General features: G+C 35.5%; 3 protein-coding genes across 4 annotated transcripts; 1 reads left to right on the top strand and 2 right to left on the bottom strand.

Annotated features, from left to right (window-relative positions):
* Positions 1-190: 190 nt before the first annotated feature.
* LOC113693635 (serine carboxypeptidase 1) lies at positions 191-2,615 on the bottom strand. The gene is made up of 8 exons (XM_027212204.2): positions 2,217-2,615; positions 2,014-2,121; positions 1,650-1,921; positions 1,312-1,551; positions 1,081-1,199; positions 836-931; positions 622-727; positions 191-483 (listed from the first exon to the last, which is right to left on the bottom strand). The coding sequence occupies exons 1-8, from the start codon at positions 2,584-2,586 to the stop codon at positions 340-342; spliced, it is 1,455 nt and encodes a 484-aa protein (XP_027068005.2). The 5' UTR covers positions 2,587-2,615; the 3' UTR covers positions 191-339.
* Positions 2,616-7,037: 4,422 nt separating this feature from the next.
* LOC113702794 (ankyrin repeat domain-containing protein, chloroplastic) lies at positions 7,038-11,314 on the bottom strand. Its single transcript, XM_027223942.2, has 7 exons — positions 10,431-11,314; positions 9,414-9,490; positions 9,009-9,107; positions 8,785-8,883; positions 8,141-8,239; positions 7,955-8,053; positions 7,038-7,466 (listed from the first exon to the last, which is right to left on the bottom strand). Exons 1-7 carry the CDS (start codon positions 11,185-11,187, stop codon positions 7,362-7,364), a joined length of 1,335 nt encoding a protein of 444 aa, XP_027079743.1. The 5' UTR covers positions 11,188-11,314; the 3' UTR covers positions 7,038-7,361.
* A 782-nt stretch (positions 11,315-12,096) lies between these two features.
* On the top strand, positions 12,097-21,140 carry LOC113702787 (magnesium-chelatase subunit ChlD, chloroplastic). 2 transcript variants are annotated; one of them, XM_027223929.2, is made up of 15 exons: positions 12,097-12,477; positions 13,353-13,531; positions 15,183-15,267; positions 15,391-15,707; positions 15,951-16,074; positions 16,227-16,319; positions 16,956-17,051; positions 17,865-17,999; positions 18,125-18,325; positions 18,506-18,661; positions 18,957-19,064; positions 19,776-19,910; positions 20,207-20,365; positions 20,707-20,827; positions 20,907-21,140. In XM_027223929.2, exons 1-15 carry the CDS (start codon positions 12,181-12,183, stop codon positions 20,990-20,992), a joined length of 2,292 nt encoding a protein of 763 aa, XP_027079730.1. In that variant the 5' UTR covers positions 12,097-12,180; the 3' UTR covers positions 20,993-21,140. The 2 variants fall into 2 exon arrangements, 1 of the variants encoding a protein (XP_027079730.1); XR_011816875.1 differs by lacking the exon at positions 20,907-21,140 and having other exon boundaries at positions 20,232-20,365; positions 20,707-20,826.
* The last annotated feature ends 3,761 nt before the right edge of the window (positions 21,141-24,901 follow it).

Genomic DNA, 24,901 nt, shown 5'->3' with positions numbered 1-24,901 from the left:
CTTTTCAAGGACAAACATGACAGTAAACATGTTAAGATATTGATGTAGTTTGGTATTTTTTGGACCCTTGTACAATCTTAAATGTTGATCAATTAAAAAGGTTTTTTCCCTTCAAAAAAAAAAGATAAGAAGACTTTTTGGTAGGAACCAAATTCATGGTAATTAATTATAGTAATTACAGAAATATAGCTAGCAAGTTTAAGGATTGATAACTTTGATTTAAGAAAATAGACAAGATCATATATATACACAACTGATCAGTAAAAGGTGAATAATTTCATGGGTATATCTCAAGTCAAATTCCATTTCACTATTGATCATACACTGGTTTAATTAGCTCTAGTTGGAAGGTGGAAGCTTTCCATCCAAGAAGGATGAGAACAAAGTTAGCGCCCGGGCAGGCTGATAACTTGGAACAAAATGTCCAGCTCCCCTTACTGTCACAAAGGTCAAGTTTTCATATTCCACTGCATAACCACCAACCTGAACAAGTATAGAAAAGAGGGTCAAATTTGGTTTTACTTGGACAAGAACTAAACATAGGATTCTTCATTCTTGTTACCAAAGAAAGGGAAAAGCAAACAAGAAAATGTATGATATGCATTTGATTGTTTTTTTTACCTCGCCTTGAGTGTACCAAGCATACCAAGGAGTTTTCACCGATAACCCGAGTTTGTTCAAGGCGTACCTAGTTGTTGTCACAGAACATACACTATCTGTGTCTCCACTGCAATTGAAAATGTTCAAATTTTCAAACAGACACTAACTAGATAGGCAGGACGAGAGTCAGGTATTCATGATTTTACATCTTACCATAAATTTTGTGCTTCCTTACCTGTACAGCCAAACGCTAATGCCACTTGAAGTGAGCTCCTTGATGACAGGTAGCACTGTGTCTGGCTCATCATCCCAATTAAAGCCTATGTAGCCACTGTGTATACAATTAAGTTTAAAAGAAAAAGAAGAAGAAAAAAAAACTTAGCTAAATAAAATGAAAAGGAAAGTGCAAAATTAAGTATCCAGTTGTGGATATCCTATATGCTACTGGAGTAGAATAACAAAACGTTGTATGGTACGTACTTGCAGGTCTCCCAAGGTCCTGGGATTCCAGTTGTATTAGCATGAAGTGACTTTTGCACAGCAGGAGTATTCAGGTAAGTGTAAGCATAATTAAATGAGCATGGATCATACTCATTTATCTGTTTCAATCAGAGAGATATTTATGAGTATGAAAGTTCAATTTGGTTTTCATTTAAAGGAGAAAATCAGAAAGGAATAAAAATTGTAGTGTGTCGAATCAAGTTTTAGTACCCATGGAGGAGTATTTGAAGAACACAAGGGAGCATAAATATTGTCATAATCGATATTGCCTATAGCTGAATTTGCTTGGCTTTGGTATGCTTGACAAGCCTCTGTAGGTGGATCTGCTGAGGAAAAATTGCAATTGGAAACTATACCCTGATGGATTTCATCAGATATTAGGGCATGTGTCCAGTAATAATCATAAGATCCACTGGCTTGTGCTTCAATATCGTAGTATCCATTACCAATCTGAAAACCGTGGACAAAGTATAGTCATCATTAATGTGTAAGATAAGCTGGTTAAATTAAATAAAAACAATTGATGATTCAAGAAATTTAAGACTTACAGCAACTCCTTTCAAGTTAATAACAGTTTGGTTAGTTATCTTCTTAATATGGAGGATCAATTGAGCAAGTTGAGGCACGTAATGGCCAGCATAACTTTCTCCAGTTATCAAGAAATCTCTGGTTTTGTACTCTGGGAATCTTTCTAACCAATTGACCAGAAATATATAAGAATCAGCAGCAGTTTTTGTGTCTCCGGTAATGTAATCCGACGATGTGTTTGAGTAAGAAAATCCAACACCGGCAGGAGATTCCAGGAAAAGTACATTTGCCACTGTTTGTAGAACACAAAATTCATTGGTTGGAGCTTATCCTAAGCCTTATCAAATCAAATTCACGCCTGTTTTACAAATTATGAATTCTTACCATTGTTCCAGGCATTCGGGTTTTTCCACAGCGTTTTTCCGCCTTTACTAACTCGAAACGGTCCGAGTTCGGTCATAGCTCCAGCCCCGAGTGAAGAGCAACCAGGTCCTGTAGCCAAATCTCACCATTTAAGAAGTTCATTTCATGAAATTTCTACCTTAAAAAAAAAAAAACTACAAAGAATAATGGCGGCAAAACTGTACCTCCATTTAGCCAGAGCACAAGAGGCTTGGTAGATGAATTTTGAGACTCAGCAAAATAGTAGAATAGAACTCGACCAGCCCTTGGATCCACAGTGATATACCCTGAATATTGATCAAAATTCACTCCATTTGGTTCACCTGGCAATGTCGTGATCTTGTCAGCTGCCTTCAAACCCTCTTGCGGGCCAATGTAAACTGGCGAATACTCGTTCCCCAACTCCTCATTCGCATGATTGACCGATCTTTTTAAGCTACGAGCCTTAAGGAAATTTACAAGAGGATCATTCCCATGTCCATGTCCACCATGACTTTGTGTTGCAGACGCCATTAGGCAGATAAGACTGAGATATAGCACTAATGCACCGTTCATTTTTGGGGTGTATAGCTAGCTAGATGTCTGTGGTTTCTTTCTCCAATGCAATGCTTCCATTTTATAGGTAACTAGCTATGGAGTAAAATTAGCTGTTCAATGCATCTTTTCTCATTCTTGTACTTTTCTTATTCACCAACTGAAAACGTGTGAACCAAATATAGGATTACTTTATATGTTTCAATCCAAAAATGAGGTCTTACCATTTTAGCAAAAGAATCAACCCAAAAAAGAAAAAAAGATCAAGAAGTTAGAGGGGTCAAATGGTCAGACAATATTCAGGATGAACAGATGAACCAATAGACCTTTGGTTCGCAATGAATCTTCTGTCTCACATCATGTGCCACTCTCTGTCTCACTTTTTATTATATTACTATTTCTCCCATATAAACATCACGTTTTAGTTCTTTTTTGTTTCCTTAAAATCCAATAACTATTAATTGAGTAATACACAACATTTAACAAACTCAAAAAACCAAAATGCATAAAAAAAATGAGATTTTTTATGAATTTTTTGCTGTATTTTTTAATTTTCTATTACATGTTGCTTTTTTGAAGCTACTATATTTATTTTTTACTCAATTAATAGTTATTGGATCTTAAGGAAACAAAAAAGAACTAAAACGTGATATTTATGTAGGAGAAATAGCAATATAATAAAAAGTGGGACAGAGAGTGGCACAGGGTGTGAAACAGAAGATCCGTTGCGCCTTTGGTGCTTCATAAATCCAGCTACCTAGCTAGCTATTAACTGAGCATTCCATGAATAATTGTTTCTAAATTCCTTTCTTTGGTGCAGAAGGAATTTTTTAGATTAATTGTTTAACAAATGGGTTCAAATCACTATTCAAACATAATCATAGGAATCACAATGCATTAACTGTCAATAAGCTTTTTTTAGACGTTATTTCGGTCATCGAACATTTCTTTTCACAACAAATTAGGTTTCCAACCACTACAAAAATGTCACATTCTTCCAATTCTGTCTATGTTCATCAGTCATTTGAGATCTAATGCAGTTATTTATTTTAAGAGCATTCCATTTAATGCATTTGTTTTAGCCAAATACGGATTTCTAAACATAAATGTGACATATTGATTAAAAAAAATGGGTATTTTGAAGAAACAAATACCAAAAATACAGTGAATTGAGCAAATAAATATTTTACATTCACAACCCTAAAATAAGAGAGCTGAAGGATGAGATTGGACGAAATAAGCAAAATATCAAATTTATTATAGTTTGATGACCAATTTATCACCAAAGAAAAAAACGTTACTATTCAAATTAGACATTTGTAAATTTTAAAGACATCTTCTGCATTCTGTCCAAATCAAAAAATAAAGAATGTATTAATAAAATCAGGTATTTGTATATTATATTGCATATTTACCCTTTAAAAAATATAAATTTTGGTATTTCCATAATAATTAAAGAGAAAAATGCAGTTTTGGTACCCAAACTTTGACACATGAGCGGTTTTAGTCCCCAAATTTTGCACGAAAACAAATTTGATACCCGAACTTTCAAATTTTGAGCACATTTAGTACCCTTAACGATCTTTTCCCAAATTGCTATCGGAAAAAGTCATGTGACAGTCATATGTCCAGCCATTATTGTATAAAAATGTCAAAAAAATGTCAAATGACATTCTAATACTAAGTATTAAGTTTAAGGACTAATAATGTAATAAAAAAACCTAAGAACTAAATAAAATCACATGAGTCAATTGATTGCCACCAAGACCAAAAGCAACTATAAGAACACAAGTATCAAGATCAATCTTTATTGTCTTGATTCTAGCCTTTTGAAAGTAGAATCTATTGCATTCATGCTTTTTGACGAACCGGGAATAAGAAATTGATGTCTTCGACATATGCTGGATCACGCCATGCCTAACTTGAATTTTTGTTGAAGTTTGGTTCTTAGGTTTTCTTTTGGAGAGAGAGAGAGAGAGAGAGAGGATGGAATACAGATAGAAATGAGTTCGGCAGAGTTTTACATCGTTTCCTTCTTCTTTTATTTTTTAAATGAATCATGTGATGTTATTTAGTCCATGGATTTTTTTTATTACATTATTAGTCCTTAAACTTAAAACTTAGTATTAGAATCGCATTTGACATTTTTTGACATTTTTTATACAATAGTGGCCGGACATGTGACTGTCACATGACTTTTTTCGATAACAATTTAGGAAAAAATTGTCAAGGGTACTAAATGTGCTCAAAATTTGAAAATTCAGATACCAAATTTGTTTTCGTCCAAAATTTGGGGACTAAAACCGCTCATGTGTCAAAGTTTAGGTACCAAAACTGCATTTTTCTCATAATTAAATGAACAAGGTTGAATTGCATTTGCTCTTGTCTACATTTGCAGATACGCAGTGCCACCCAGTTAGAATCTTCTATGCCACTACTCAATACCAAATCCAGTGCCAATCCCACTTATCACGTGGTGATAGAAGAAATTTAAATAAATAACACGTGACAAATTAAATAAACAGGATACTTGGCATAAATATAGAAATGACACTGAATTGCCACTTGAAAAGTGGCACTGAGGATCCCGTGTGAGTGCCATCAGCACAAAAAAATTTTCCCTGCCCTTTACGAATTCTTGATTTTTGTTCTTTTTTTTGTACAAATAAATGCAAAAAAAAAAATGGATGAAAATCTATCTCTGGATATTTAGCCATCAATGGGAACCAAGCAGATGGGCTAATACATACAAGAAGAAAGTTAAAAGGGGAGTCCATACCTCATTTATATTATCAATTGCTGTTTTTTTTTTCTTTTGGTTTTTGTTAGCCCTTTTTTCTATTCTAAAGAGAAACTTACAAAAGGATTTAATTTTTTCCCCCTGACTAGGTTTACAGCTTCACTTTTATTTTCTTTTGGGATGTAAAAATGATGTTTAATTTTCGATATTGTAAGAAATTGGTTTTAAGTGTGTAATCAAGTAGAGGATAATTAATAGAATGTACTAAAAAAATAGGCAATATTGAGAAATAAAGACAAAGTAATATTGTGAATTGAACGTACTTAAAAAGAGGTGTTGAGAAGAGTTTGACAATTAGAGAAAAATATTCTTGTCACCTCAAGTTTTAGAAAGAGTGTATGATTTGTACCTACAAACAAAAGATTGAACAAATTTGGTCGCAGATGCATACTACCAGTCAAAACATGTTGACCAAGCACCCTAAAGTTTCCCCATTATGTGATACAGGTTTACGCTTTCAGTTATTGAGAAATTCGGCTGTATATACAAATTTAGACGTTAAAAAAAATCTTCACAAATAAGGAAAATTTTATGTGCTAATACTGTCTTCTATTTAATATTCCATCATGAATTTTGTCAGATATGTGAGCATGTAAGTCGGTGATGAGTGGTGAAGTCAGAGTCTCCATTTAGGAGTTCAGTAATTTTATATTAAACTAGGAAAGCATTTTCAACAACATTATATTATATCATATTAGGACATTTTAAACTAGGACTTCCATTTTTTTTAAAAAATAAACGTTAGAAATATTATTGATATCAAAGCAAACTATATAACTTTGAGTAAAGGCTTATATTGAACCTTACATATGTGTACTTTTTTTTTTTTTTGTCGACACAAGGGTGTCCGAGTCAATTCTTACGGGGCCCGACTAATCCCCTACGGCCCGAGCCCGACGCCCCAACCCGACCCTAGCACGTTAAGTGTGCGGAGGAATCCTTACATATGTGTACTTAGATACTGAGGATTCGAGTATTTCTCATCTTGTATTAACTTAGTAGTATAAGGGTTAATCATTCTACTTGTCATACTATTTTGATGAAATGTCAATTTAAATATATCATTTTCAATGAGTAGGCGCGCTCCATGATTGGATTGAGCTTAATAAAGTCCAAACTGCTCACATTTAATTTGAATTTATTTTTTAGATCTACGCTCTGCCCGATCCTATTAAACACAAGCCTCATTCAGCTAGGCTAACCCAGTCCATGAACAGCCCTAATCATGAGAGATGGACAGGTCCAGGAATTGAACGAGAAGTGATCACGCATTTCATGTCACAGGAATACTCAAACCTAAATTGATCCTAGTCTGGGCTCGATATACAAGTGGGAAGTTCCAAGGCTGGATCTAAAGAATAAGCCACATAATGATATAGAAGATATGTAATTAATTAATTCCTGACATGGGCGTGAGGTAGAACTATAAAAAGCTGAGAGAAAATTGAAAGAACCTCGCATTTGGATAGATCCGGTTTTCAAAGAACCAATAACCCAAATTGTATCATACAATCTCACCAAGTAGTATCTAGGCCATTGGATTTTTGAAAATCGAGTCTACCCAAATTTTGGACATTGAGAGGAAAAAACAAAAAGACAACACATAAGCCACCTAAGCCACACTAGCATTAAAGAAAAGCACGAAGGATTGAAATATGAATGAACAGAGGGATTTCTAAGGCAAATGTGTTGATTTTATAGATCTACAACATGATGATTACAGAGCAAAATAGCAAATGCAATACATGCTTTTACCTAATTGAAGCAGCTTTAGGGCACATGTACAAAAGAAATCCTATCTGCAAGAACTAGTCGTCGAAAAATTTTTGCAAAATACTCTTGAATCTTCTTTTTAGCGTGCATACTTTTTACAACAAAGTGCTACTGTCAAAACTTTCCAAGAACTCTCCCAAAAAATGCAATCTAAATCGAGCCTTAACCTTGATTCTGAAAATTGCAGGCAAGTTGAAACATTGCGAGCTCGTTTCTAGTTCTATTATCCAGAAGGGCTTCTTGGAAGTTGTTTCAGTAGCTTGATTAGCTCATACGTCCTTGTGTCTCTACCAGAATACAGGCAAAGGTCAAGAGGAGTTAAACCGTCCTGCAACATGAAGCTAAATTTAGAAATTGTGCCGCATACAAAAGACATAAGCAACCCTTACATAATTCATGCTACAATTAATAACCAAACCCTGAAAAGGAAAATAATACTTCAAGTCAATGACATGCATGATCAAGGTCATTTACAGAGGTCTTACCTACGGATGGAAAGGTTAATTTGTTCCAAGGACACCGAAAGGTGCTGGAGTGTATGTAGATGGTTATCAATTTAGTGGCAAGATTCTGCTCAGTAGGAGCACTAGGCACTTTGTTTATTTACGCAAGTACAAATTGTTTCGTGTACACAATTGGTCAGTGCAGGATTAAGACAACACAATCAGGAGGTAAGCATTAGCTCATCAATTAGATCTCAAGAAAGACAGCACCATTTGGGAGCATGATAAACCTATCAAAACTCACACAAACACAGCAATCAAGTTTGACTAGAAAACAAAATAAATGAAAATTAAACAGTCTGCACTTTGCTACCTTGTTCCTTAACGTCTTGTCAGCTCCCTTGATCAATAAAAGCCTTACTACATCTGTTCTGCGAGATTGAACAGCTAAATGCAATGGTGCCCAGCCATCCTAAAAGGGAACAGAACAATATCAGCCCAAATTTAGAAAACTGAACAAAACGTAGCAAGAGCTTTATGTAGAGAACATTAGCCATACATTGTCTTGGAGGTTGATGTCAACGTTATACAAAAGAAGGATCTTTATCATTTGACTTGAAGCTGTTCGAACAGCATAATGCATCAAGGTGGCACCCTCCTGTTGCCAGCCAAAGATTTCAAAAGAACAATAGGTAAACCACATGCCAAATGCCAAAAAAAAAAAAAACACACATAATTGAAAAATGAAAGCTTATGCTAACATTAATTGCTAATAAGATGAAATTCAAGCCTCAAGTATTTAGTACCACAATGCACTAGAGGTCCCTTATTATTTTTTTTTATTTTTTTTCACTGGAGATAAGTTGCTTGAATGCTTATGCATGTTCTATTCTCCCGCTTAAGCATGAAAAAATGACAACTACAAGGAGAAGATAAAGAAATCATAAAAGGAAAGTGATAGAATCTTGATCCCAAAGTTATTAATGATCAATTACTAAATCCATGAACTTAAAGGAAGGTTTTTTCGGTTCAGGATGTTTACTAGCATCACCAACATGAAGTTCACACATGTTAGATTTTTATTACTTTCTGGAGCAAAAAAGAATTCAGCATAACTTTCACAACATCAAAATAAACATAGAAGACAAAATTTATCTGAATGATATTAAGAAGAAGTTTTTGGAAACAGCATATGTAGCTTACTCTATCACGAACAAATGGATTTGTAGATTCTCTCAATAGATAGTTGAAAATAGCCTGCTTTTTGCCAAGAATTGCTTTGTGAATCGCAATCAATCCGTCCTGTTAAAAGATAGAAGACAAGCTCAGACCCAACATCTACAAGGAGTCAACAAAGACGTCCACGGGTTGATGCCTCAAAAGCATTTAAACTGCAATAATATAATGAAGGTTGTCAACCAGGGTACCTTGTCCATGGCATTGATATCAACATTGTGTTTTAACAAAGTATTGACGAGGTGAAATTCTCCAGAGGCAGCAAGAGTATGCAATGGTTGCCACTTTACCTGTCGAATATTGCAAAAACACAAAACTTTATGTGATCAGATAAGGTAGACCTAAATTGCCACACAAGAAAATTTGGCCAAGGAAAAGCAAATTACTAAAATTAAGAAGATACTTAGCTCCTCATGTTGTATTCAAAACAGTGTATAGTTGATGGAAATTATATTCAATTTTCCCAAAATCAGCATTAGAAGTACATAATATTCAATACTGGGGGAGCTTAATAGCAGTTTTCTGAAGTTACAAGCAAGAAAAAGAATTTCAACTAGTATGAGAAACTGAATATCAAATGTAGTTATATAACTTACCGAGGAAGCAACTGCTAGATCAGGAACCCGCCTATTTAAAAGAACCTTTTCATCCTTGGTGAATAACTTACGAGGACCTACACAATCAACAATGACAAATAACATATAGTGAAACCAAAACAGTGAAATACACTATACAGAGAATACAGAAAATGTTTAAAGAGAAAAAGAGAGGACATTCGTCAGAATGACACTAGCAATGGTACCTTACATAGAACAAGGAACATTCTTAGATCAAAGTTACAATACCTCATGAAAAGGATATATGTGCAGCTATATACATCAAGATTGTGGTACAGAAAGATATACAGACATATCTAAGATCATCTCAAGAAAAGAAACAATTGATGGTGAAGATTTTCAACAAATTCGCATTTATATTCACGAATTGCCTCAACATGTGGAAATTTAACAGGAGAGTTGAAGTAAGTAATATTCAGAAGTCACTCTAAGTGTTACAATAATAGTCCAATTTGAATTCGACCAGTATGGAACCGGAAAAAAGTGACACGTCAGAGATACACGAAACTAGCTATCACTTATACAGACACTGATTAAGATAATTCACAAGGTTTACATTTGTGCTGAAGTCTCAAAACTATACAAAATCTTAACTTGGAACTCCTTCAATGTCAAACACTCCAATATCTAACTCTCAGATTGACTAGACACAAAATACATAACAAAACATAACATTCGCATGTTCTATTGACAATGAAAAAGAACATAATCTAGTCTCATAAAACCATGTTACGCTACACGGTTACTTTGGAAAAAGGTTCTGCAACACAAATAATACGAGTAATGTATATACGCGATTATGTCAGGCTTAAAGAAACGCACAATAGTGGTATAGTGCAAGAGAATATATCATCTAAGATTGCAAAAATCATTTTACAGTCATAAAAACTCTAACATGATCTATATGGTGGAAAGATAATTAAAATATCACCTCATTACAAATTGAAGAATGACAATTTGAACAAGTATGATTCGCATAAGAACAAGTATATATACCTTCAGTTCTTTTAGCAGCATCAGGATCATAATTCCCACTTCTGAAAAACTCTGAAATATCCTCCAATCCAACACCATAAACTGCCATCCTCGGATTCCTCGGTGCCACCCTACTACTCGATTCCCTCACAACAGAGTTCCCCTGTCCACTTCCCCTCACCTCATCATCACCCTTCTCCACTCTTTCATTGCGCAAAAACTCTGGTTTATCAAGCACAATGGGATTCAATTGTTTCAATTTTTGATCCCTATACTTCATAAACTTCTCCACATTCACATTTCCCACATTCCCACCTTCTATAGGCCTCAAACCCGCCCTCTTCTTCTCCACTTTTCGCCCAAATTCCACTTCCTGTGCAATCTTTCGCCTTTCTTTCTTACTAATATTAATTTCCCTCTGCATTTCCGCCCATTTTTCAGGAACTAAGTTCTCAGGCTCGATTTCTTTCGAATTTTTTCCTTTCCCTCTTGGGTTTTCTTTGGAGTTAAAATTTTCATCTTGGAGAAAAGGGTCATCAAATATACCCTCTTCGAAGACTACACAATCGCCTATAACAAGTTCATCATCTTCTTCCACTCCGGCGACATTCCCATTGGAAAACTGTAGAGAATTGGTCGATAAAGTGCAGGCTCTCTTGAAAAATGATGGGATTTGAGGAAAATTTTGTTGGGTTCTGTAAATCTTGCTCGGAGCAGGAGAAAAAAGAGCTGGAGAGGTGGGATTGGGGAGGAGGAGAAAAGTAGCCGAAGGTGACATGGGACTGGAGAGCAGAAGGTGCTGCCGGGATATGCACCGTGGAAATATGCACCGGGATTTTAGAGGAAACAATCCGTCAGCCCCTTAAACTATCAGCTTTACTGGATTTTGATCCCTCAATTATAAATTGTCAGACATAAGCCCTCAGACAAAAAAAAATGTCAAGCTTAAGTACTTCAGGAATAAGCCTTTAAACAAAAATATCAAGTTTAAGGACTTTTATCAAAAATAAGCCCCTAAACAAAAGAAAAATGCCAAGTTTAAGGACTTCTGTCAACCCGAATATGCCTTGAAACAAAAATATCAAGTTTAAAAACTTTTGTCAATTTTGAGTATTAGTAACAATGAAATGAGGGGCAATATTGTTATAGTATTGTCAAATAAAAATAAGTTAACTTTTGACTTCTAAAGTAATGTTATAGTATTGTTGTGGCTTTTATACTATTCACAAAGCACTACTTTAACCTCTAAACTAATGTCACAATATTGTTCTACTCTCTAAATTATTTCCATAGCATTGATGTGGTCTCTAAAAAAAGTAGACTTTTTTTTTTGGTTGAGTTGGTTTTGCTCTTCATTCCAACACCACTAACGCTTAAAATTAACAAAAATCTTTAAAATTGATATACACACACACTTATATATATATATATATATATATATATATATATATATATATATATATATATATATATATTTGTTCAGGGCTTATTTCATACGATTTATAGTTGAGGGGTCAATACCAAACAAAGTGAATAGTTTAGGGATTCAGCAGATTGTTTCCTCGAGATTGTTTAGGGGTGAAATTCAAATAGCACTCACACTCAAGGGGTAATATGTAATTAATTGAAAATAATAGCGAAGAAGGAATTTGATATCACTTGTGACTTAACCCAAAACCAACGGATAAGAAAGCATTTCTTCCAAAAGCTCCAACTCTCTCTCTCTCTCTCTCTCCTAGTGTGTGTTGTGCGTGTAAATTTTGATGCTTCAATGGCATTTTCGTGTAGCTACAATTCAGCAGTAGCTACTTATGATTATCGTTTCCCAACATTTTCGTCATCTCTCTCGAATTTTCGATCGAATTCTGCATTTTTGCCCTGTTCTTTTCTAAAGACGCTACGGCCAAGTCGGAGAAAATATTTCCTCAAAATCAATGCCACTGCTACTCTAGATTCCGGGAACGGCGCCGTTTCTGTAGCAAAGGAGGTGCGGGAGCAGCACCAGTCTTCCACGGATGAGGATTCTTATGGCAGACGGTATTTTCCTTTGGCTGCTGTTGTTGGACAGGTGAATTTAGTAAATTTTCAGTGTCATCTGAGGCCAAAATAGTTAGTTTGTTATCAATTGAAAGTTAATGCTTGATAAATTTTGAAATTATGGATGCATTGGTAAAATGGTGGATTTATAAACTAGTCTAATTATTAAGTGGAACAATTTTGATTAATTCCAAGGAGAATAATTTAATGTTATATGAGCTTGAATATTTGATAAACACTAAATTCTATTCTGGCCTGGTTTGTTTAGTTTCTGAACCAATATCGAACCAATTCTTATCGAGCTGAGTTCTGTTGGAGTATCCGTTTGTTTGGTTCGTCCTCATCGCTGTTCTTATGCATCAGAATATAAGTTTGGCAATATAGTAGAAAAGATGAGCTAAAAAATTGTTCAGGATGTAACTCTTGATCATTCTTTTTCTGTATCAAATTAAATGTCGATGCTTTATCTGGTGAAGTGAACACATTTTAGTATACTATGTATGTACATTGCTCATTCTCTGAGGTTAAACGTTTTGGTATTATAAAACTTTGCAACAAATTTGTGGTTTTTTTCAGTTTATGCGTGGAATTGAGATAATGCAAATTAAAGTAGGTCTTCTAGGGAATGTTGGTGTGATCCAAAACTTCTGAGGAGAAAGACATTCATTTTGGGATAAATGGAAAAGTATTATGGGGTGTGATTTAAATTTGCTATGATAGAGCCATTTGAAGCTAGTGTTGCTAAAATGATCTTATAAATTTTTCATATATCTTCTCTATATGTATCTTTTTTGTCAAGTTCACTCCTTATTTTGCATGATTTGCATTATCCATGTTGTCCTATATTTTGTTTCCATCTACCATAACCATGTTTCTGCAGAGTTTCTAAGTTCAAAATTATAACAGGATGCTATTAAAACTGCTCTTTTGCTTGGGGCTATTGATCGTGGAATAGGAGGGATTGCAATCTCTGGGAGACGAGGAACTGCAAAAACAGTCATGGCACGTGGGCTACATGCAATTTTACCACCAATTGAAGTAGTTGTTGGTTCAATAGCAAATGCTGATCCTGCCTGCCCTGAAGAGTACGGTTACTACGTACAACCCAATCTGTATCTGTTGCATGTTTCCACTTACCACCAAAATGAAACATAGCTTATTATTTGAACCCAACTTTAAAAAAAAAAATTATAAAGGACTATTTCAGAGGCTTCTTCCTTCAAGCTGTTCCATTTTGCCTCTTCAATTTTCTTTATACACGCAATGTATCTGAATCAATCTTGTAATTCATTTGTGTCTTGGATGGTATTTGGTGATCCAGCAATCGAAACATGTTCATGCTTTGCCCATATCTTTTAACTTTAAAGTTTTTGAAGATGAATATGTTGAGTCGAATTGGGATCACTACGTATGACAGATCTGCAGCCTTTATAAGTTGGGTAAACCTAAATTGTAAGAGTTCCAGGAAAACAATGTGAACTTGGCAAACTTACATGTCCAATCATGCTTTTGTCCAAACAGGAAAATACATAAAGTACTACCATGCACTTGATCTGTGTTTAAGGGCAATATGCTATTCTTTCTACAAACTTCTCACAGGACCATTTTGGCGATTCTGGTTACAGTTAAGATTATCTCCATTTCTAGCTTAAAGGGTGTTGTTCCTGTTTTATTGCTAATAGATATCCCCACATAAAAGCATTCAAAGAACATATATTGATAATCTCCCTGCCTTAACCCACCTGTCCAAATAAAATTAATGGAGCAGTGAAGAATTCTCATTCTTAGTTGTCTACGAGTGTTAAATAATTCTAGAAACAACTAAGAACATAACCAGAATGAGTATAGGATGAAGTTATGGCATAGTTATTAAACATTTTGTGCACTAAGTTGATAGTTTAATAGATTGATATGAACAGAAGACTTCTAGATGAAAATCTTGATTCATACCCAATGCCTACCATGAAAGGAGATACCTTTTAGGATCCTCACTTTCCAAAAGATGCTTAAAAAGTTAACTAACATTCAAGGAATTGACAAAATCTCATTAGTTTGCATTGCATCCCTTGCTCAGAATCTCTCTCTCTCTCAGTGACCCAAAACAAACTGCACTGAACTAAACTTTTAGCTTTCCCAGTTGGCGGTGCTTCTTCTTTGAAGTTGATTAGAGCCTTAGATTACATGTTTATGGGTTCCACATCCTCTTGGTTCTCCAAACTTGTGATCTTCATGAAAACTAGAACAGCAATAGAAGATTGTTCCTTCAGAATGATAGATTTCAACAATTCTCTTTTTTTCTGGCTTGATAATGGTCTGGTAATGAAGATGTTTTGATAAGAAGACGTTATAATGCAACAGTTTTTATTGGACTACATGTTCTGATTGTTGTGTAGACCATAGTGATATAATTTTGTGCTCTAGGACTGGGGTCATCCATGCTTATTCCTTGTCCTTTTTCAAGAGAAACATTTCAAGAGAAACATTTCATATGATTTACTTTATCCGACTACATCTTATAATGCAACATTTTTTATCGGACTACATGTTCTGATTCTTGTGTAGACCATAGTGATAAAATTTTGTGCTCTAGGACTGGGGTCATCCATGCTTATTCTTTGTACTTTTTCAAAAGAAGCATTTCATATGATTCACTTTATCTGTGATAATCACAGTTTTCAATTGTGACTCACAGTATCCTTTCGAAGTAGTAAAAGGTAATGTATTTGCTTATTGAAGGTGGGAAGATGGATTTTCTGATAAAGTTGAATATGACCCTGCTGGTAACATCAAGACCCAGATAATCAGGTCACCTTTTGTTCAGGTAGCTAGTCTTACTCCAGGAGCTTTATTAGAATTCCATGCTTATCATCATCATCATCATCATTATTATAATTATTTTGTTTCTTTTTCTTTGTTAACACTATAACTTGCATGTCTGCCACAGATTCCACTTGGAGTCACGGAAGATAGACTAGTAGGATCCGTTGACATCGAAGAGTCCGTGAAATCTGGAACAACTGTTTTTCAGCCGGGTCTTCTTGCTGAAGCTCATAGAGGAGTCCTATATGTTGATGAGATAAATCTTTTGGATGAGGGTATTAGCAATTTGCTTCTTAATGTGTTGACAGAGGGCGTTAATATAGTAGAAAGAGAGGGAATCAGTTTCCGGCACCCATGCAAACCGCTTTTAATAGCAACTTATAATCCAGAGGAGGGTTCTGTACGTGAACATTTGCTGGATCGCATAGCAATAAATTTAAGGTACATATTGTCAGGACTGCATATTAACTTTTTTATACATAGACATCCCTAGTTGGCTTTGGAGAGAGCATGATACAAATCTGAGGTCTTTTAAATTCTGGTTCAACTTGTTAAAATGGAACTTTGTATTTGCTGGACCTTTTCTGCTTACAAATATTGATTATTAGATCCAGTTTCTCCCTTGTTCTACTTGTACACGTGTTGCAACCAACTCTGTCTACTAATGACACCATTCTTCTGCAGTGCAGATCTTCCAATGAATTTTGAAAATCGTGTTGCAGCTGTTGAAATTGCTACAAAGTTCCAAGAGCGTAGTAATGAAGTTTTTAAGATGGTCGAAGAAGAAATGGAGTTTGCCAAAACTCAGGTATGTTTTAAATTCATTGTGCAAGTATTTCAAGTAATGATGGCAAATGATACAGCGGAAGAGAATATTTGCTGTTATGATGTCTTATTCATTGGAAATGAGCTTCATCCTTGGTTCAGTTGTACAGTCTTATGATGATAAATGCTATGCAGATAATTTTGGCAAGGGAGTACTTGAAAGATGTTACTATGAGCAGAGAGCAGCTAAAATACTTGGTTATGGAAGCACTCCGAGGTGGTTGTCAGGTTCTTAAATGAAACTCTACCTAATTTGAATTGAAGATGCTCTAGATAAAAATGTTAAAAAGTTTCCGTGCACCAGGTTTTCACTAATCTGTACACTATGAAAGTATAGCAGTATTATAGTCTGCATGGGAAGATGAAAAAGTATTGAGCACCTTATTGTCTTGGTCAATGCTACTTTCTCTACTTTTTTTCATTCACCTTTTGGTTTCCTAGATATTATTTGTCGGGTTACAAATTTTCTCTCCTTTGTCTTTGTTTTTCTTTGGCATGGAGTGTGAGGAATGAGTCGCAGCATCTGCTTTTAGTTATCTACATTAAGTGAACTTTTTTGTAACCTGGAGTGTTGAATCAGTGAAATAGACAGGCTTTGATCCCACTTGTTGAATCAGATTCTTGCAATCCATGAGTTAAATATATTGTGGAGCTTAAAACAAAAAATAGAATGAGATCCAGGATCGGTCCACATTTATAATTTGATGATGTCTCACTCCACCTGAAATTTTCTTTCTTCTTTTTCCCAAGCTACTCAGGATATCTAAAATATACTGCAAGAATGAACCATAAGAATAAACTGTAAGATTTTATATGAAAGGAAGAGTGGTTTAATACAATCAACATGAATTTCTGTCATTACAGGGCCACAGAGGTGAACTGTATGCTGCTCGTGTTGCTAAATGCTTAGCTGCACTGGAGGGGCGTGACAAAGTGAATGTGGATGACCTGAAGAAAGCTGTTAAGTAGTCTGTTTCTTCTTTCCTTATATTTCTGATACTATTTCTTTAGATTCCCTCATCTAAACTTTGAAAACTCAAGTGATCTATAAACTTAATTTTGTCTTTTCAATTTGCTGTTTCTTTTGCCTCTGCACCTGGCAAAATTGCCATTGGTGCATTTGCTACTATTATGTTTGCGTTACTTGTGAACTTTCTTTCATTCAAAAGCTGCTTTTCTTTGAATTGCCATTAAGCAATTTAAGCGGATTGTGGATCATAAACTGTTCTTGCAAGTTATCACATTTATCAGAGTTGTTTTGCTTATTATTGTGCCATCCATTGGAAGAAATCTGTAGCCAATTGTCAGGCTTCAGCCATTTCAAGAGGGCAAATACTTGTGTAGGTTGGTCTGTGTGTTCACTTATAGACCACAAGGTACATGCAATAGCCACATGGATTTTCTTGCATCATCACATATCACTCAGCATCCCTTTTCTTACATTATCATACATCATGATACCCACATGGCTATTGCATCATCAGATCCATGTGGCTATTGCATAGCATACGCTACGTGGTTTACAAGTGTGTCCATAGACCAAGCCTACACAAGTATTTTCCTTTTAAGAGAGTGGTATTTCTGCATTTTGGAAATGTTCAGCACCATGCGTGTAACATTGTTACTAATTCCTTCTTAAGTTGAAAACTTCTTAAGTTTGTTTATGCGTGGGGAAATGGATGTATTGAGCTACTATATTCTGATGTTTTCAGATTGGTCACAAATGTTTTGATTTGCCAGTTGACATTTCCTTCTATAATCTGTGTGATACAGGTAGAATTGGTCATCCTTCCGCGTTCAATCATCAATGAAAGCCCAGCTGATCAGCAAAACCAGCAGCCTCCTCCTCCTCCTCCTCCCCAAAATCAAGATTCAGCTGAAGAGCAAAATGAAGAAGAAGATAAGGAGGTCTTTGAATAATCATTATGAATTTATTTTTGGTTGCTCAGTGATGGAGATTAGCTTCATTCTCACTTCCCATTATCTTTTGCTGAAGATCTTTTTGAACAATTTTATTGTTCCTTTAAAACCAGGATGAAAATGATGAAGAAAACGAACAGCAGCAGGAGCAAATACCTGAAGAGTTTATATTTGATGCAGAGGGGGGTTTGGTAGATGAGAAACTTCTTCTCTTTGCACAACAAGCACAGAGACGTCGAGGCAAAGCTGGGCGAGCCAAGAATGTTATATTTTCTGAGGATAGAGGCCGATATATAAAGCCAATGATTCCTAAGGTCAACTTTCCTCTATGTTATTCTTCCACGGGCAACTAAATTTACCATATGGTGTTTCTGGAATTCCTCTAGATGAAATATTGTTGTCTGCGCAATTGGTCAACCCTAAATCGTTTCTTGTCCCCGCAAGATTTTTGTAATTTTTATATTTCCTAATCAAGTTCTTGGTCTTTTAAGCAGGGTCCTGTAAGAAGACTGGCTGTTGATGCCACCCTCCGAGCTGCGGCACCATATCAGAAGTTGCGAAGGGAAAGGAACATTCAAAACAGCAAAAGAGTTTTCGTGGAGAAATCTGACATGAGAGCAAAAAGAATGGCGCGCAAAGCAGGAGCTCTGGTAGAGTTTTGTTCTACATGCATCATTTATGTGTTCCATATGTCAAGCTCTTCCTCCTGATCTAGCTATTTCTTGAGCCTGCCTTGATACTAGTGACTCATGAGCTCTTAGGTAGTTATTGAAGTAACTAAATGGAACTAAGTTAAAGGAAAAAGTCATAAAATGTTCCAAATTCTGTTGCATAGCAATGGGGTGATCAGTAAATGCCATTTCGATTGCATGACAACGAGTTCCTTTTTCATGGGTTATAGCGGATAGTCTTTTTATTAATTCTTTTGGAACCTTGTTCCTATAGGTGATATTTGTGGTTGATGCTAGTGGGAGCATGGCATTAAATCGCATGCAGAATGCCAAGGGTGCGGCCCTTAAACTACTAGCAGAAAGTTATACTAGCAGAGATCAGGTGCATTTTGCATTGAGTTTATTCGTTTTTTATTTGATTGCTTAGATATCTCCTTGTAATGTCTGTGACTGGTTGCATGTATTATCAACCACACTACATGATTCATCTTGATTCCTCTCATTTTGCAAATAGTTTTAGCTCCTATTTTTGAGATACGAGTGAATCACAGATTTATAGTTTGTTTGATTTGTTCAGTCTACTTAACGGTAAGAAAACAAGTAATTGATCTACATAAGTTACCTATATATTTCTATATGAAGTTATTTATTGTATTTGGCTTCTGAATTGAAAGATAGATCAATGGTTTCATATTATTCTGTATGAACTTCTAACTAAAGACTGATTAACAGTTTGACATGTCAGATCATCATTCTTCTAAGGGATCCCAATAAGGAACTAAGCATAATAAAATCATGAAAACAAAGTCACAGATTCAGTCTATCTGGTCCTATCTAGATAGCGGGAAAGCCTCAAATTTTTGGTAGTGAAGGATAATGGAAATTTCTCAAAACAAATAACCTCAAGCTTTGAGGTGATTTCTATTTTTTTATTTTTGGCCGGTTTTAAATAGATCATAGTTTTTGAAGAGGTAGATGTTGTTGTTGTTGGTTTATTAGGACATATCTATTGGTACAATTTTCTGAAAATAAAACTTGCTATATCTGGGGGAAAAGCTAATTTCATTACATTTCTGGTGTTAACCTTGAATAGGTTTGTATCATCCCCTTCCGTGGAGATGCTGCAGAAGTTCTCTTGCCTCCTTCCAGGTCAATAGCAATGGCTAGGAAACGACTTGAGAGACTGCCCTGTGGTGGGGGTTCTCCCTTAGCTCATGGGCTTACTACGGTATGAAAAATTTTAAAAGTTTTTTGGCCCAAATGTAGTTATGCCAGGCCAAAATAATGAAGTTTAGCAGAATTTTGCATTGATTAAACCCTGTTGCTAAAATAATACAAAGTTAATTATTCTACAAATTTTGTGCTCTTAGTTTCTTTTGAAGGAACTGGTAGCTATGACTTTCTATTATTGCCACCCGTTTCTTTCTTTTTTCCATTGTTAATTTTTCTCAATTTTTTCAAGTCTCGGTTCTCTGTTGAGTCTAAACAACAAAGAGGCATGAGTTTTACTTTCAATCTGCTTAGGCTGTCAGAGTTGGAATGAATGCAGAGAAAAGTGGTGATGTTGGGCGTATAATGATCGTTGCAATAACTGACGGTAGAGCCAATATATCACTGAAGCGGTCCACGGATCCTGAAGGTGCTTCTGCAGATGCTCCTAGACCCTCTACTCAAGATCTGAAGGTAAAATTCATGCTAAGCAGAAGATAAAATGATCATATTGGTACAGTAATTGGTCATTTGAACATTTCCTACACAAATTTGTGGTTTTTTTTTTAAGTTTTAGATTACTTGGGAGCAGAAATTGAAGGCACTGCTAAAATTACATAGAGAGGCCTGTAGAACTTGTGATTCCTCTTTAAGTGAATGCATAACAGTTGCCCAAAAAAATTAAACGAAAAGAAAGAGAATGGTATCTTCATTAAAATGAAGGGACGTACACATCCTTAAGTTGTTGCATATCTATTAATTTCATGCATCGAAAATTCCAACATATTTTGCAAACTAATTGAAGTCCTTTCCAGGATGAGATTCTTGAGGTTGCTGGTAAAATATACAAGTCAGGAATGTCTCTTCTTGTCATTGACACAGAAAATAAGTTTGTTTCAACAGGGTTTGCCAAAGAAATTGCTAGAGTTGCTCAAGGTTTGTCTCCCAAAACCCTTCAAATTTCAGTTATCTGGGAGAGAGATTTCTCATAGATAATCTGATTTTTTGTGTCCAGGAAAGTACTATTATTTGCCTAATGCATCAGATGCTGTTATCTCTGCTACAACGAAGGACGCCCTAACAGTTTTAAAGAGCTCTTAATTTAGAACATTCATCTATAGCATTTGATAGAAATTAACTAACCACAACAATAATTTTTTACTTTCCTTTTGAACCATGTTTGTCGTTTTGATTATTGAATGTAATCTGTAACCAATTTTCCAAGTTAATGATATCTTAAATTTCAAAAGCCCCGTGAGATAGGTTTAAACTTCTTTCTAACACGTGGTGGTTGAGTGGTTGTCCAAGTTCGCAATGAACATCAGAGTTTTTGCTACGTTACACATCATTGAACTAAGGTGGGTGTGTGTGTGTGTGTTTAATAATTTTTTATACACTGACAGTATATATAATATTACAATTAGATGCATGCTACATAATTTAAATTTAAATTTAAAATCGAAATAACTTTTTTTTTCTCTCTTTTCAAAATAATATTCTTTTTTTGTGAAAAATACGTTAATAAAATTGAACTTCTTATGACTTCACCCGAAAGGTCTCCAATAATTATTTATAGATCATGTTGTTTAGTTGATTCAGTTACACATTTTGGACCAGAAATGTACGTTGGCCTCTTTAAGGTATAATCTGAGCATGGCAAAATACGAAGAAGAAAATCTCAGCATTGACAAAGGAGCCTAGAGAAAAAGCTAGATGAAATTCTGTCATATGAAGACATGCTGAAGAAATTTTGCAGTATATCCGCTCAAAATTCAAGGAACATAAAACTTCATGTCTTATCAAATTTCTCATTGAATCTTTATCAACTCTAAATCACTGTTATATCACATTGGTTGCCGAATGCCGTCAGCTGAAGGATTGCATTCAATACAAACCCTTCTCTTTTGCAAGGAACGTCAAATTCCTACTTAGCCTTTTCTTCCATTTTACCGTCCCACAGAGCCATAAGCAGCCACTATCAAACCAATGGTGTACTTGAGAATTTCATTGAGCTGCAAGCAGAGTTACTGAAACATCTTATCTGCTACTCAGTTTGGTAATTGTAGCCATTCTTGTCGGGCAAAAAGGGCTTTGTCATGGGATGGATTGCAGCAGCCTCCCAGGAGTGATATGGTCACGATTAAGTTTGCCAGAGCAAGCTTATGATTTTAGCTGCCAGAGATGATCAAGTTCCATATGTAGCCCAACCAGTAACCTTTCTAATATGCTGATCTTTGGATTTGAATACACGATTATTGGCTCAATTGAGAACTGCAAGCCATCCTGACGGGGACTATCAATTACTTCATTTAGTATACAAACAAAGATAAATCTTCAATAGATAGGAATAAATGATAGAACAGTGAAAGGTTACATGGCCAAAACTTCTTGCCAACCTTCAGTACCAGAATAAACAATAGCTACTTGAATTCCCACAAATTGCTAGACGAAATAAACACTTAGCATCCATGAAACTTCTACAGGTTAATACTCCACTTTCTGAAACTAACCATTTTTCAGAAACTCAAGGAAGAATAAGATGTGGGAAGCGTGACCCTTAACCTATGATCTACATTATTAAGGTCAACAAATCAACAATATGGGACTACTCCAACTGTCAGAGAAAGGGTCTTGAGAGTTCGACCCCCTTTTTAACTCGAATTGATTCTTCATCAGTATCCTGCACCAGCAAAGTACCATGAAATCACAAATTCCATCATATTATTCCTTTTTCTTCGCCCCCTTAGAATCTATCATCTGATGCAAGAAGACACAAGAGACTTCCAGCTAAAAGTTCTTCCATGCAGCAGTGACAGACTTTTCTTGCCAAAATCAAGAAAAAACTTCTTTAAAGTTCCCACCAGAGCACTTTCATACGACTAATCATTTTTTAACCATATGATCGGTTTCTTGGATATCTAATGCATCCTTGATGAAACATTAGAAGAACAAGCTTGTCAGGGACTGTAACAAAAAGACAGGCAGCAGATGCAGAATAAGTAAAAGAAAATGATAGTACTTCAAATGTGCAACCAAATATCCTCTTCTCAGTTTTCAAAATCCAGGTGGAGTCAGCTCTATCATTTGTCTGGTTTCCGTCCTCACTCTAGAAGGTACATAGCTGTTCAATGTCTTTTTATGCTGGAGCCTACACCAAGGAAATGACTCGGAAATCTGTGCATTACCTGCTAGGCCCAGATCTGCAAGTCAGTCCTCTTGGCCACTCACAGCCACAGTTTCTCACAGAATCCTGCTTCGATGTTGTAGGGCTCGTTTGAAATTGCTTCCCATTCCCAGAAGAGACTTTTTTATGCCAGAAACGAAAGTCATAAAGTGGAAAGAGACAACATAATGCATTTTGAATGTGCGAAATGAGAAACATAAGTTGTCTTGTAAGAAGCCAAAGCAGCAGGATCTATGGCAGTGATGACATTATTGGAAACCTACTTTACTTGGTTATGCAAATTGTAATTTTGCTAGGAACGCAACATCAAGTTTGAGATGAAAATTAACCAATTTAAAGCATCTGAAAACTCTTGCAGGCAGAATTCAAGAGTGAGTGGTTGCTCTCAAATCCTTCTGCAACTGATGAATCAGTAGAGAATAAGCATCTGCCATAAAAGTCATGCATCCAAGATTTCTACCACATATCTTGCTGAGAATGGTGAATATGCAAGTATGATTAGAATATTTTGCAATATTCAAGGCTCAATATTTTTCATCTTACACGTGTGTTGTATCGAAGGTGTAAAGATTCATTATATGCATGCCAGAAAATCATATAAACATGTTATACAGTTCCATGAGAAACAAGCAGCAAAAACGATGGGGCTGCAACTGAGATCTCATTTTCCTGTGGCAGAGAAGAATAAAAACTGCTTAAGAAATAGAATTACGAACAGGAGGAGACAGTCATTACAGATCTAAAAGAATTAAGTTTGACGAAAGAAAAGCACTGTTTTCATGAGGCAATACTTTAAAATAATACAATTGCAGATTTGACTGAATTAAGACAGTTAATAATCAAGCTACATCTGTGAGCTAAATTCAACATCTAGCAGCCAAGAACTTACACTGGTCCTGAATCAGGTGTCATCGCCCAACTTTCATAGAACTTTGATAAATTACTGAAACATGAAATTTTGCATTTTCCTTTCATGGGTTGGGGTAGTCTGGTCCATAATTGTGCACTGAGGGGGTCTGTAGCAGTGGTTGACAAGCTCTGCAATATCATATTAGACAACAATAGTAGTAATGCATCAGCATTAAAAGTAACTTTATCATTTGAAAAACAGAGCACAAAGTTTAGCCCAAAACTACCCATGGATCAGTATTCATGGCACAAAAAAAGCTTCAACAGTGGAATCCTGTAAAGTACTTGAACCAAGAAGGTTAAAGAGTACCATATTCAAATATTGCAATTGATAAGAAAAAAAATACACCTTGTAGGATTACACATTCTACCATAAAGCTGGATAAGAAATGATTAACACCAATTTATCCAATGCCATTCTAACATCTCCATGCATACTAGGCATCAAGCAGAAATTGCCCCCAGAAATTTCACAGATATCAATGGACAATATATGTTTAAGGCTAGCTCTACTCCAAGCCAGACACTGAAGCTGCACCTGGTCAGACACAGTTGCTTCAGTTTACTAGGACAATAGGTATAAATAAACAGCCAAAATTATACCTGGACCAAATGAGATAAAGCCGTTGGATCTACTTTGACAGAAAAAAGAAAAACAACAAAGAAACTTTGTTGCCAATCCAAAAGAAGAACAATATTGCGTGCTCAACAATAGCAGAGGATCAGCCATTTATAGAACAGAGATATTGTGTAGCATGCAGCATGGCTTCACAGTAAAGAATGGCAGTTTTGTGTAGATGTAGCTGTCAGCTTCACGATTAAGTAAAAATATGCAATGAAAAGGAGGAATCTTCAAATCAATTGCTTTTTGTTCTAAATTTGAGTCAATTATCTAAATTCAGCTAAACTCAATTAGA

Source organism: Coffea arabica, chromosome 1e (assembly GCF_036785885.1).
Source record: "Coffea arabica cultivar ET-39 chromosome 1e, Coffea Arabica ET-39 HiFi, whole genome shotgun sequence".
Classification (NCBI taxonomy): Eukaryota; Viridiplantae; Streptophyta; class Magnoliopsida; order Gentianales; family Rubiaceae; genus Coffea; species Coffea arabica.
This window is presented reverse-complemented; position numbering and strand designations above follow the sequence as displayed.

What these genes read in the sequence shown, in the direction of transcription:
- LOC113693635 (XM_027212204.2), bottom strand. Translation starts at nt 2,586, where the DNA reads ATGAACGGTGCATTAGTGCTATATCTCAGTCTTATCTGCCTAATGGCG. An exon ending in TGTGCTCTGGCTAAATGGAG is followed by an intron (nt 2,122 to 2,216) that starts GTACAGTTTTGC and finishes ATTTGGCTACAG; the next exon opens with GACCTGGTTGCTCTTCACTC. An exon ending in CCCGAATGCCTGGAACAATG is followed by an intron (nt 1,922 to 2,013) that starts GTAAGAATTCAT and finishes TTCTACAAACAG; the next exon opens with TGGCAAATGTACTTTTCCTG.
- LOC113702794 (XM_027223942.2), bottom strand. Translation starts at nt 11,187, where the DNA reads ATGTCACCTTCGGCTACTTTTCTCCTCCTCCCCAATCCCACCTCTCCA. An exon ending in ATCTAGCAGTTGCTTCCTCG is followed by an intron (nt 9,108 to 9,413) that starts GTAAGTTATATA and finishes AATATTCGACAG; the next exon opens with GTAAAGTGGCAACCATTGCA. An exon ending in ACATCAACCTCCAAGACAAT is followed by an intron (nt 8,054 to 8,140) that starts GTATGGCTAATG and finishes GTTCCCTTTTAG; the next exon opens with GATGGCTGGGCACCATTGCA.
- LOC113702787 (XM_027223929.2), top strand. Translation starts at nt 12,181, where the DNA reads ATGGCATTTTCGTGTAGCTACAATTCAGCAGTAGCTACTTATGATTAT. An exon ending in CGCATAGCAATAAATTTAAG is followed by an intron (nt 15,708 to 15,950) that starts GTACATATTGTC and finishes ATTCTTCTGCAG; the next exon opens with TGCAGATCTTCCAATGAATT. An exon ending in CCTCTACTCAAGATCTGAAG is followed by an intron (nt 20,366 to 20,706) that starts GTAAAATTCATG and finishes AGTCCTTTCCAG; the next exon opens with GATGAGATTCTTGAGGTTGC.